Raw genomic sequence first — 14,186 nt, forward strand, 5'->3', positions numbered from 1 at the left:
AGCGCGTCTTCTTAGGCCAGCGCGTGCGTAGTCTGGGGCCATCGTGCGGCGGAGTCAGGAGCCAGCTCGCGCGGAGTCTGGAGCTGGCACGCGCGGAATTTTGAGCCGACGCGCGCGGAGGCACCTGCCATGCTTTCCGACCACAAGTCCCACCACGGGTGCAATGTTGCCATGCACACCTTGTGCACAAAAGAGGTGGCTCTGCTACCCATCCAAGCCTTTGGGCTGAGACCCATGGTGCACGTGTGTGCCAACTGCTGCACATGTCATGCCATACCCGCACAACACTACATGAATGTTGAAATCCGTCTGTGCATAAAGTCTCTTCTTTTTCAAGGATTCCTTGAAGCCACTTGTTTGGCATAAACACATGTTCTTGTACAAATATTGGGCACCTAAAACTTTCATTATGGGTGATCGATGAATTTTTAACTATATTTTATAAAAGAAATTATACAAAATAGCAAATGTTATCTAAATGGTCACTCCTCTTTCCACACCAATCTATGTACTTTCCAAAGCCATATAAAATTTTTGTTCCCAAAAAATTCAATAAGACGGATTTTTCGTATATTTTTTTTATTTTTATGGTTTTTTAAATACTAAATATATATATATATATTATATATATATATAAAATTGATGATTCTTTTTTTGAAATGTTCCTTGGAATTTTCTCTAATTTTCCACCAAGTTTCATGCCAAGATGACATGGGAAACTCAAGATATGGCCCAATATGATTTTTTTTGGGAGTCATGTCTCCTTCTGGAAAAATGGCAAATGCTTAACAGCTACATTGAGGGGGGGGGGGTTCCCTTGGTGGGGGAGCAGAAACGGACAGCCAACACATGGGTTTGTTGCGTGCGTGGGCACTATGTGTACGCATGGAAGGGCCATGAAACATGAAAAAAAACTCCGAAGTCCCATTTGTCCCATCGAGAGGCATCCACGATGCGACGACTTGGGCCGTGGTGCACACGACGGCCCAGCCTTGTGCACCACAGTGCGTGCGGCTGGGGAGCCATGTGCGTGCGTCGGCCCAGCCTTGCGCACCACAGCTTGTCCGGCTGCCCAGCCATGTGCCCCACAATGCGCGCAACGCCCAAGTTGTGCGTGTCATGGGGCGCACGGCTGCCCAGCCACCTTGTGCCCCGCGCCGGGGGCCCCCCCCAGCCACACATGGTGCGGGAGGAGGAAGAGAAAAGGCGGGGGGAGGGGGGGAACTGTGCACCACAACCGGCGCGCATGGCAGGAGGCCAAGCCGGAGCCATGGGGCGCACGGCTGCCCAGCCGTGAGGAGGGCCAGGCCGCGCGGGCGGAGGCAGAGGAGAGCGCGCGCGTAGTCTGGGGCCAGCGTGCCGCGGAGTTCGGAGCCAGCGCGTGCGGAGTCTGGAGCCGGCGAGCGCGGAGACACCAGCCATGCTTCCCGACCACAAGTCCCACCACGCGTGCAATGCTGCCATGCACACCTTGTGCACAAAAGAGGTGGCTCTACTGCCCATCCAAGCCTTTGGGCTGAGACCCATGGTGCACGTGTGTGCCAATTGCTGCACATGTCATGCCATACCCGCACAACACTACATGAATGTTGAAATCCGTTCTGTGCATAACGTCTCTTCTTTTTCAAGGAGTCCTTGAAACCACTTGTTTGGCATAAACACATTTTCTTGTACCAATATTGGGCACCTAAAACTTTCATTATGGGTGATCGATGAATTTTTAACTATATTTTAGAAAATAAATTATACAAAATAGCAAATGTTATCTAAATGGTCACTCCTCTTTCCACACCAATCTATGTACTTTCCAAGGCCATATAAAATTTTTGTTACCAAAAAATTCAATAAGACGGATTTTTCGTATATATTTTTTATTTTTATGGTTATTTAAATACTAAAAAAATAATAATAAATAAAATATCTATAAAAAATTGATGATTCTTTTTTTGAAATGTTCCTTGGAATTTTCTCTAATTTTCCACCAAGTTTCATGCCAAGATGACATGGGGAACTCAAGATATGGCCCAATATGATTTTTTTGGAGTCATGTCTCCTTCTGGAAAAGGGGCAAATGCTTAACAGCTACCTTGAGAGGGGGGGGGGGGGGGGGGGGGTCTCCCTTGGTGGGGGAGCAGAAATGGATAGCCAACACATGGGTTTGTTGCGTGTGTGGGTAGTATGTGTACGCATGGAAGAGCCATGACACATGAAAAAAAACTCCGAAGTCCCATTTGTCCCATCGAGAGGCATCCACGTTGCGGCGACTTGGGCCGTGGTGAGCACGGCGGCCCAGCCTTGTGCACCACAGCTCGTCTGGTTGCCCAGCCATGCGCACCACAGTGCAGATGACCGGTAGAATCCTTTGCAGACGACTTAAATACGTGACAGGGTATTGTAAGTGGCAGAGTGGCCTTGCTGCCACGATCCACTGAGATTCAGCATTGTGTCGCATCGATTTGTCCCTCCCCCGTCCCATTCCATCAGAGGCTGCCAGCCCCACGTCGCCCTAGGCCGTCTTCGTAGGCCATCGGGCCTCCCTCCCCCATCGTCCTGGATGATGATGCTCTCGGGGCTCCACAAGTCCCCAAGTAAGTAACCTAACCTAAGAACCACAACACGCTCAGTGGCACATGTGCTTGCTTGGTTGCCCAGGGCACCCCCCCATGCAACAATGCACGACGGCCCGAGCGGCGGGTGCACGGTGGCCCAAGGCACACATGGGCGGGCTAATCCACGCACGAGGCACGGTGGCCCATCTGGTGCACGATGCATGGAGGCGCCATAGCCTAAGGCATCCACAAGCCACCCTGGCGCCCAAGAGGTACAGTGCCCCTAGCATGTGAGCATAATGTAGACCAATGCTTTTTGGCGTGATGGCACTGCACAGCCAACGCGCGCACAAGGTTTGTACCGTGGCAGGGTACTATTCTACCACTAGACCACTGGTGCTGTGTTGGGAGAGATGAGCTTTAGTTTGTATAACTAGTTTATACTTGGACAGGGCAGACACAAGGATCTTTTAACGCATCGAATTTTAAGGGTATTAGAAAAATGATACCAACTTTAAAAGAGCAACCTTCGTGGTTAGCTAATTTGTGAAGACTAAAACCTCATAATATAAGATTAAAATTTTAAAAATTTTCAAATACTTTATATTTAAATTATATGTAAAAATTATCACTAAATATGTTTGTAGCTAAGGTTGGCATAAATTGGTTCAGGAGAACCTCGTTTCCAAAAAATAATAAATACTTTAAAACCTAATATAAAATTACTAGTATTAATTAGAAATTAAACAATTTTATTATGACTCAAGAAGGTTAACCAATCAAATAACCATAATAGCCATTCAAGTGTATGTTGAAGAAGGGGAAAAAATACTCAAAGAATGCCCATTTCAGGAATCTTGATGATGCATTGCTTTTCTATGTATGTATACTTTTTTTGGGTTGAGGCTTTTTCTATACTCTTAAAAATATGGGGAGAATTCAAAAGCATCACCAAGCTTTGGGCCAGCTACAACCAGACAAGCACCAACTAACAAGCAACTCAAATTTTCACCTAAGCTAAGCAATTAACGAGGGTGCTAAATTTGGTTTAGATTAATTTACTTTTAATTAGTTTATCCATTAGTAAAAATATTAATGTCTTACCTTATATCATATTAATTTATTATTTTTTTTCGCTAAAAAGGTCATTTGTATTAAAAAGTAAAAAGAAAAATTACAATATATCATACTATCATATACTATAATATTATTACTACTATAAAAGTATGAACTCAATGGACACGGCTATAATATGAATTTAAGGAACATGGCTATAATACGAACTCAATGCACACGGCTATAATATGAACTCAAGGGACACGACTATATTTCATTTTCCTCCAATACCCATTTTGTATTCAATCAATTAGACATTTGTATTAATAATAAATGATGTCTATAATGGTCAACTAAAATTCTTGAAAATTATTTAAAAGCAAAAATATTGGTGAACAGCTGTGTAAATAAATCCTACCATTAAATCTGAACCGTCTATGATGAACGATTAAGATTTAATTCTCCCATATTTAATGGTAAGATTTTTAAGATCGTTCAGCTAAGAAATTTACAAATTAATCTCCCCTGCTCATTTTTCTAAAAAACCATTAAAAGCTAAAGGAATATGAAAAGTTTTTCTTGAAAATTAAGAAATATTAATTAAAAAAGAAGAAATAGCATTAAAAATATTATACATGGCACTTTTATTAGTTTAAATTATAAATAAAAACCATTCTAAAGATGTATGTAGTTAAGATATAAATAAGCTGGTCAAGGGAATGTCGGTTTCAAAAAAAATAAGAACTTTAGAAAGTAATATAAAAATTACTGGAGTTAATTAAAAATTAAACAGTTTGATTATGATTGAAGAATATCAATCAAATAAACAAAATGGCGATTCAAATGCATTTTGAAGAAGGGGAAAAAAATAATATGAGAATGCCCATTTTAGGAATCTTGATGATGTATAGCTTTTCTAAACTCTTACAAATATGGGAAGAATTCTAAAGTATCACCTAGCTTTGGGCTAGCTACAACACCAACCGAGCAACTCAATTTTCCATCAAGGCTAAGCAATTAATGAGGTGTCTGAAGTTGGTCTAGATTATACTTTTAATTAGATTATCCATAAAAGTGGATTTGGAACAGAGAATAAACAATTATTATTCCCAAATAAGATCACACCTTAAATAGAATCAGCTTTTTGGGGATTAAATTAAGAAAAGAAAAAGGCAAAAGGTAGAAGAGCCAATTGTGTTCTGAAAATAGCATGCTGTAGCAGACAAAACCAGCTAAGTTGCATTATTTTGATAATTGATACATCAAGTGGGCTAGATTAGTACAGCATCATATATATATATATATATATATATATATGAAGAGCTTCTCTTTACAAAGTCCAGAATATAAAACCTCTCATGAAAACAGACAAGAACAAGACACTAAAGAATGGAAGTATTTTCAGTTCATAGACCAAGAGAGTAGGGAAACCCTGTGGAACCCAACCAAGAACTACCAGCAATGAATCTGGAAACAGTGAATTCCTGAACCTGAGTTGCACTGGTGAGCACCTTGTAACCCTTCCACTTCACTCTATTTGCTGTTCCAGCACCAGCTCCAGTGTTCTGATACTCACCATAATACAATGTATTAAGCGCGAAAGTACCGGCCCATTCGTGCCAACCCGCCGGGTCGATAACATCGGTTATCGACGATTGCATGACAATGGTCCTTGAGTATTCCTTCCATGGCCTTCCTAGATAGGTCTTAAACTGACCCTTCACTGCTGTCAGATCCGAAGTGGAACCGATTCTGCATTTTTGGATCACAATCCCAGTGTTTTGATTCGGGTCATCTCTCCCCTGGGCCGTAACCATGTTCTTTTGACCCGACCCGGGCTTCCGGGCATGGATATCACAGTTTTGGAATACAACTGCGGCGTTACCAAATATGAAGTCGACGGTGCCGGCTATTAGACATTCCGTGTAGAATTGCCGGAGGGAGTGGACATAGAGAGTGTCTTGGTACGCTAGCATATCGCACCGGTAAAAGGCCGACATGTCTGACCCGACCCGAAGTGCCACTGCTTGGTGCTTTGATGCTCCTGCTGTGTTTTGGATAGTAATATCACGAGCCAAGAATCTTTCTCCAACCACAGCTGCACGTAGAAGTAAAAATACGTTTGGCATCATTCACATTATAAATTAAAGCGTGGAGCTAGAAAATGATTTTCCCTTTTCAGTATAAAGAGGAGAAGAAATTGACCATAGAATGATGAGTTTCTCTTTATAAAAAACACGTTTGGTATCGTTCTCTAAATTTTTTTGGTGGATAACACAATAGAATGAATTATTATTTATTTTTGGGCAAAAGACGATGACTTGAGTGAGGAATCTTATGACTTATCCGTTTATAGAATAGGACATAGCATCTGTAAAGCTACGCTTGGACTTGTTCATAAATAAATATTTATTTATTTTGCCAATCACCGTGAATTAAGGCTTTATTTTAGGTGTGTCATGTGGGGTGCTTCAATATTTTCCGCCTTTTGCATTTAAATATTGAAACCCACATAAACTTATCCATAAATAATTGACAATTCACTCTAAAACACTTTTCAGGATTTCCGATGTTGAGAAATCAAGAAAAAAAAAAATACTTTGATATAAAACTGTTTCATTTTAGATGATTTTTAAAATATAAATTGAAATTTATAAGAAAAAAATTGATATGAAATTTAATATTTCAAGAAGTAGGTTTTGCATTACAACAAATTAAGGTCTTGTTTGACAACCTACAAAGCATTTTTATTTTGAAAAACATTATAAAGAGTTTTGGTTGTTTTTTCATATAAGAACACTTTTACACGTATTTGATATGTTGCAAAAGCAATTCTAGTAGAGTTTTTTATGTCTAAAATGTTAAATTCTAGAAGTATTTTTATTTAAACTCTTTCCCTTAAAACTAGCTAATCTGCACCTAGTATTTGCTTCGAAAAACAATTACAACTACATTGTAAAGTCATTTGATAATCCATTGATTTTATGTATGTTTCTCCAAGCAAAAGTTAGAAGCTCAGTTAGATTTACTAAGGGTCTGTTTGGTTACGCGAATCCAGAGATTTCAAATCTTTGGATTCACAAATGGGAGATTTTTACCTGTTTGGTTGTGTGAATCTCTAGATTCATGAAATCTAGAGATTCACATTTTTACACTAAAAACGTGAATCTATAGATTTATGGGTATGATGTGAAATCTAGAGATTTCACCCATACTATCAAAGCGCTAAAGATTTGAACCATAATTCAATAAATATTTTTTTGGGATAAATCTAGAAATTTCATTTCAAAAATTCAAACTAACCAAACAGTTAATTTTATGAACCATGACTCTAGAGATTTGAAGTCTGTAGATTTGAAATCTCTAAAATTTTGAAATCTACAGACTCAAGTAACCAAACAGGCCCTAAAATTTTAAAATCACAGACTCAAGTAACCAAACAAGCCCTAAAATAGTTTTAAAAAGAGGTATTCATATGGGATTCCGTATTCTAAAAATGAGAACCCAGACAAAAATATTTCAAATATTAATAAAAAATGTTTTTGATGTTTATTCAAAATAAAAACACTTAGTGGGTGATCAAACTGATCCAATTCTTATTACACTCAAAAAAATAAAAAAAAAAAAAGAAAAGAAAGAAAAAAAAAAAAAAAAAAGGAAAAGAAGAAGGAAAAAATAAAAATTGTCGTTAGTAAATTAATTAGCAAATTTTGATTTACTATGATAGAAAATGAGTAAGTAAGAGTGAGTTACCAAGAGTAGCAGAATGGAAAGTGGTGCTACCGTCAACCACATTCCTACTAGCAGTGATGATGGTGCTCTTCCTCCCATCTCCCACAAACATTATGTTGGTCTTCTTCTTCGGCACTTCCACATTCTCTCTATAAGTCCCAGCTTTTATTCTTATCACATATCTCTTACTACTCTTCTCAGGCGCCGCCGCCACAGCCGCCGCCACTGTCTTAAAGTTCCCACTTCCGTCCGCCGCCACTGTAACATCCGCCGTCACCGTCGTTGCCTGTAGCAGCCTCCGATCTCCCGCCGACAACCAATCAGGAAACTCATCATCACTACTAGTGTCCTCACCCGTCATCAGCTTTCTCTCCATTCTTTCTTGAGCCATATGGGTATCGGTCATGTTCTTGATCATGGCTAATGCGTTACTACACATCTTATAAACATGAATCTGACCTTTCTGCAACGCTTTTCTCACTTCTTTATCAGCTCCCTCATGTGAAAACCCATCCAAACAAGTTTCTTGATTCGTCATTGCACCACTCACCAGTATCTTCAGATCAGCAGCGTGTTGGGCTATAGTTTTCTTCACGCTTCTGTACTGCTTGAGATCTTTAGCCGTTTCGTGTATCTCATCCAATGTGTCATCCACCATCTCCAAACAATCGTGTAGAGCTGTTTTCTCACGCTTCGTCAAGCTTTTCTTTTTGTCAAGCATGAGCTTCTTTATGCCGAAGTAGTTGTGTTCGACGGCTGTGGCTGTGATGTTGAGAGACATTTCGATCACGTCCTTCTGGCTGGTTAGCTTGTCGGTGGCGCCTGGAATGCTGGTAATCGCAGAGTAGCAAAGTTCTGGAAAACGACTGACACTGCATGAAGATTTGAGAATGGAATGTGGGGAGGAAGAGTTTTTGTCGCCGGAGCTTTTACGTGAGCAGACGCCGGCGACAATGCCGATTACGGCGACTAAGAGAAGAATGGAAGATAATGCTAGAAGCATAACTTTCTTCTTCATCTTCATGGATGAAGAGGAAATGGGTTTCCCTAGTTCTAACATTTGAATCAACAAGCAAGCAGCTTTGGAGTGAAGTAGCTAGAGAAGATTGATCTTGTGATTGAAGAGATGGAAGTTGAAGTGGTTCTTATAGATGATAAGATGAATGAATGTGGAATGAAAGTGAAGCTTTCCTTTAATTGGAACTTGGAAGACCAGCACGCCACTCTCTTTTTTAGTCTTTAGTAAATTATATAAAAAAAGGAATATAAAAAAAAAGGAGGGAGTGGGCTCCTTCCTTATAGAAGGTCCACCATGTGACAAGTTGAAGCAAAGTATTTCTAATTTGTGTCTCGCGTTTGGCTTCTGGGTACATTATTCAATTCAATTAAAAATAGTCAGAATCAATCATAATTTAATTAAAATTCGGTTAAATAGCTATAAATGTCATTGATACGGCTTCCAATGAACTTTCATGTATAGATCGAGAATGGTAGGATTTTGCTAGCTGGTGCATCTGGTGAGTTGTAAATTTCATTAAAAGAGGTTTAATAGAATGCACATGTCATTCATTTAACGTTAAATGTATTAAACACTACAAGTACACGTATAGTATAGCAAAATCCTTGAAATAGTCACGTGCCTAATTATCACACTTTTTTTGTAATAGCAAAATCCTTGAAATAGTCACGTGCCTAATTATCACACTCGAAAATACAAAAAAAAAAAGAAAAAAAAAGCCTCGAGCATTGTTCTTCAAAGTGCGGAGGAGGGTACTTATTTATCACAATTGAAATACAAAAAATGAGAAAAACAAGCCTCGAGCATTGTTCTTGTTTCTTTATAATTGAAATCGGAAAACACAAGCTTTGCAAATCTTCGGGTTTCCCTAGGTGGGTAGATTTGATTAAAATTCAATTGCACGAGAGATTGTGTTTAAATTTGGGTAATTTTCATCTGGACCCCTGAGGTTCGGTCCATGTCATTTTTAATCCAAAAAAATGAACATTTTACATCTGCCTCCCTTAAAGTATTTAATAAAATTAATTAATGACAATTTGTGATTTTTATGACAAAAATACCTTCATATCTTATTCTATTCAACTCCGATTACCAAACTATTCAATTTTTTGGACTAAAACTGACATGGACCAAACCTCGGGGTTCGGATGAAAATTACCCTTTAAATTATGCCAACTTAACTCAAATAAATCACTCTATTGTTCGTGTAAAACAAAATTATATTTGACTAACATTTAATGGAGTCCACGAAACAAGAATCCTACATCAAACCACCACATCGGTCGCACTAGTTTAGTAGATCCTCCAAATGTCACATGACTAATTATCACATCTAAAATTAAAAACGAAAAAAACCCTCGGGCACTGTTCTTTATTTTTGAATTGAAGTTAAAAAACATAAGCACGAAAGATTCCTTCTATCGACTTCAGTAATAAATGAATTATATAACCACGTGATTTGCAATGCACATATTTCTCTTCCAAGACTCAAAAGTGCCGTTCGAAAACGTTCGGATAAACACTCAGAATAATCGGTCGGTCAACTTGCAACGACAGCAAGACAAGCTGAAGAAATTTCTTAGAAACATACCAAAAAGTAAAAGCAAAAGTTACAAGATATCTTTTTTTATTAAAAGAAATATTAAATAAATAAATAATAAATGAAAGTAACTCTTTACACTGTCTTGGGTTGGGTGTGCTGGTGTAGTGGTGTAGTGTCATAGTGTGGTTCACTCATTCTTTCTTGTTTTTGGTACAAGTGGTTCACTCTTTTCTTAATGACATGGATGTTGGGATTACTAGGCGATAGTAAATTCAAGGGAGTAAATTTTTGTTCTACTTGAGATTGATTCACTCTTAACAATTTTACTATATAGAAAGGAAAAGGTAAAGCGTGAGGGCAGGTACTAGGGCACTAGGAAAAGCAGGGCTAAGGACTAGGGCAGACATTGAGAGAACATTTTTAATCATCTATAAGACAGACGATCGAGATTTTAATCTCGATCGTTGACAGCATATGCTTTTAAGTCTACCCCTATGTGTTGACGACTAGATTTAATCAAAGTATCTAGCAGCAACAGACCAAGGCTCTAAGTAAAACCATTGGCTAAACTTTTTATGGACCAATGTCGCATCAATTTTTAAGTCATCCATTGATGTCCTCATAAATTATATTAAACAGCATAATTATAGGGCTTGTTGTAGGGTTGTACCATAAAAGGAAAAAGTTCTAAGGGGGCTGTAAGAACACGTGGAACAGGGTAGATGCAGTGGTTGGGGTCTAAATTCTATGGAACTAACCATATGACCATATGGCATAATAAAACTTAAAAAAATCTAGGATTAGTAGACAACTAGAAAAAAGTTTTTTTTTTTGGGGTAAAAGCATAATGGATTAAGAGTACAAAAACATATTAGTCTGATGATTGTTAAAAGCCAGAACTTCATTATCCAATAATCAGATCAGCCACACCAACTATCCAAGTGAAACAGGCAGAAATTTTCTTTTCAAACCTTCAGATAAAATGCCATTGACCGAAGCTGTTGATATATGTACAAATTAAGGGTACCTTATAGGAAACAAATGGGCATAAATGATACACTGTAGAAAGAATACATTGAATAAAACATATGAATAGCCCTACACCCAAAAAATTGCAGCCGCCCCTCCCCGAACACAATACCTCGACGCCCCAAAAAAGAGAAGAAAAAGAGCCTACAATACATTCTAACTGTCCTTGCACACTAAAATTTCTCTTTGAAACTCAAGAATAGTTCTAACCTAATGTACAATCTCCTGGTTCTCAAATGACATGATAATCATAGGTGCCTCCTGGCCTTCCATGGCAACTGCTTCTGTGGTCTACCCTGGTAACACTTCGTGTGGGGTATTTTATCCACATAATTCCCAACCATCATTAGTACATCAGTAGCAGCACCAGCACCAGCACCAGCACCAGCACCAATGGCACTATCATCGTTATATCACCTTAGTCTGCATTGAAAACCATACTCCTCTGTTGTCACCATCTACCGCACCATACTTATTCTCTGTGACATCAGCAAAACAATGATCATGACCACACCATAGTCATCAAACTAATCTGTTATTGCCATTGTCAACATCATCACTGTACCCTCACTACCACCTTCTTCTTCATCATCACTTGCCACATCCATGTTGCCACTGCAACCAACCATATCACATAATTGGAAGGTAACCCCCACCATGCCCCCTCCTTAGCACAAGTGGACCTGCAGCATCCGGAACTCGATCCAGTGTTTTCATGCATGAGTCGACCACATCACTAAATCCAGTCGCAATTGTGGCCAACTGCAACCGCAACTTTATATCCCTTGTTCTCTTCAATAAGCACCGAAATGACCTCGAAAGGTGTTTTGCCCATTCTGCAGGCAAACCCCCTGGCGAAAGCCATACAGAGAAGTGGGATTGATCTCCTCTTGCTGCCACTTCAGACCTATAAAACCTTGCAAGCTCTCCAAGCATTGATGGCTGGAGAGGAAGCACGGCAACAAATTCAGCCACAAACTTTTCAGTGACGTCTGGCTTGAGCATTTGGTTCCAGAGCACCAAGGCCCATTCACCTGGTTGGTTGAGATTATACGCTTCAGCAACAATGAGCGCCTCTTGGAAACGAGACTGTTCGACAAGGGCACGCCGTGCATTGGTCTCAGATAGGTTGAGCCAGTTCATGTCAGGCATGCGGATCTGGAGCGACAAGAGGGAAGCCTGGGCACAAGCACAGCGTGTCTTGTTTCCGGCATCAATGGCAGCATAAACTCCAGCTGCCTCAATGAAGTAGCGCATGGCATCAAGGAGGTCTTCATTTTGATCCCTATCATAGCGAAGGAACCACTGACGTAAAGACTGCATGGCTCGTGTCTCTAGCAGTGATGCCGTCTCATGCCTCATTTCAAAGTGATTATAGACCTATATCAAGGAACATGTGCACACAAAATGGGTAATCATGCTTTCTTAGAATTATTGCTCAAAACTTGATGCTGCAAATGCTGCAAAATCCTCAAAATAAGAGCAAAAAATGATTTTGACAACATATGGTAAATCATGCTCCAAGAGCTACAATTGGATTCCAGTTTATCTTTCATTTTCAACCATTAGGGGAAGTTTGAACGTTTCTTTTGGCAAGTTCATTTGTCTCTCTAATCAATTCATGAATACCTCTTAAGATAGGTTCACTGGTCATGTCAAAATAACAACTGTGGAGGCAATCAAATATGGCACAAAAGAGCAAACTAGCACCATCCTAGAGCCCCAGTAACAGACAGGTACTTATAAACTGAAATGGCATGGAAGGTAAAATATGCCGACCTGACATTCATGATTCAACCAAGAAGGAACTGCATATCGACAAAATCCATACGCTTGAAACACCACTTTACACCAGTCTAATCTAAGATTTTAGTATTCATCAACAGAGTGCCTCATTGTGTTTTCTTGGGTAAAGTATGAAGCTCATTTTTATGCTTTCCACTAATGCATCGCTAATATAGGATGATGCAGGACAACCAGCCAGGAACCAATTTAAACCAGCATTGAAGGCCAACTGAAAACATGAAAAAGGGAGGCCAAAATACTGTTCAGATTGCATGAAGATTTTATTCTTGGAAGATTTAGGACCTTAGTTTAGTTTCTGTTTTGGTAGTGTCTCCATTTTAGTTATTATGCACGTGGCTGAAATATAAAGCCTACTAGTTTTTAATTTTAGTTAGTTTCTATTTCCATAAGATTATATCGTCACTGGTTAGTAATTACTAGGATAGTAGTTTCTATGTTCAGTCTACTAAGTTTCTATTTCTTGCAAAGCTTTAGCCAAGCTATAAATGGGCCCTAACCTTGCAATAAAAAAACAAACTTTATTTATTGGGGGTGGGGGTGGAAGATGAATTGAAGCTTTAGCATTGGGCATTTGCAGCCCCCCCTTCTCCTCTTCTCTTCTTCTTCTTATGAGTGTTCTTCGCCTTCTTCCCCTTCTTCAATTCTAATTCTTCTTAGATTCCCCTTCTGTCCTCTTTATTCTTCTTGCTTCTCTGTCCTGCCTCTATTAGTTGATATCAGAGCCCAAACCTGGGTAACTCTCTTCTCTATCTTGTAGTCTGTTCAACCTTCTTGTCCCTCTCCCCTACTTTTCTTCTCCTCTATGAGATCTATCTATCCCTTGTATCCTTTTCCCCCTCCTTTGATTTCCCCTAATTTCTTTCCTAGTGATTGTGACTGAAAGGTGCTGTAACCACCTATAAAATCTTTGTTTTGAGGTATCAATTATGAGGCAGACTTTTCAGTGAAACTCGAGAACGAGTTTTTTTAAGAGAGGGAGAATTGATGCAAGACAACCAGCAGGAACCAATTCAAACATTGAAGCCCAGCTCAAAACATGAAAAAGGAAGGCTAAAATACTGTTCATGTGAATAGTGTCACAACCCATTATTTGGAATATTTCATAGAGGATTTGTAGGGTCCAAAATCAGATTGCATGAAGATTTTATTCTAGAGAGATTTTGGACCTTAGTTTAGTTTCTATTTCGGTAATTTCATTTTTAGACATATATACAAAACAAGGCAGTTGAAAAACCGCTTTGCTGCCTCTTAGTTTAGTTTCTATTTCGGTAATTTCATTTTTAGACATATATACAAAACAAGGCGGTTGAAAAACCGCTTTGCTGCCTAGGTGCGCCTAGACGGAGGCTTTAACAACATTGCCCATTGGGTCTTTCATACTATCACATTGGTGAGAACTCCCATGTTGATGCCAATTTTGGCCACCAATTTCATTTTAAAGGCATTGCCCACA

The 14,186-nt window shown here is 39.3% G+C and overlaps 2 protein-coding genes across 6 annotated transcripts in view; both read right to left on the reverse strand.

The window, feature by feature from the left end:
• Nucleotides 1–4,784: 4,784 nt before the first annotated feature.
• LOC149027352 (pectinesterase-like) lies at nt 4,785–8,513 on the reverse strand. Its single transcript, XM_089162033.1, has 2 exons — nt 7,359–8,513; nt 4,785–5,703 (listed from the first exon to the last, which is right to left on the reverse strand). Exons 1-2 carry the CDS (start codon nt 8,395–8,397, stop codon nt 5,012–5,014), a joined length of 1,731 nt encoding a protein of 576 aa, XP_089018159.1. The 5' UTR covers nt 8,398–8,513; the 3' UTR covers nt 4,785–5,011.
• A 1,859-nt stretch (nt 8,514–10,372) lies between these two features.
• Nucleotides 10,373–14,186, reverse strand: part of LOC149027353 (spatacsin carboxy-terminus protein) — a 60,885-nt gene continuing 57,071 nt past the window's right edge. For all 5 annotated transcript variants that reach the window (XM_089162018.1, XM_089161997.1, XM_089162022.1 and 2 more), the window contains one exon: nt 10,373–12,307. In XM_089162018.1, the coding sequence (XP_089018144.1) occupies nt 11,558–12,307 (750 nt within the window). In that variant the 3' untranslated portion in view covers nt 10,373–11,557. The remainder of the gene's footprint in view (nt 12,308–14,186) is intronic.

Source organism: Hakea prostrata, chromosome 1, assembly GCF_041222555.1.
Source record: "Hakea prostrata isolate BN-2017 chromosome 1, UWA_Hpros_2, whole genome shotgun sequence".
Classification (NCBI taxonomy): domain Eukaryota; kingdom Viridiplantae; phylum Streptophyta; class Magnoliopsida; order Proteales; family Proteaceae; genus Hakea; species Hakea prostrata.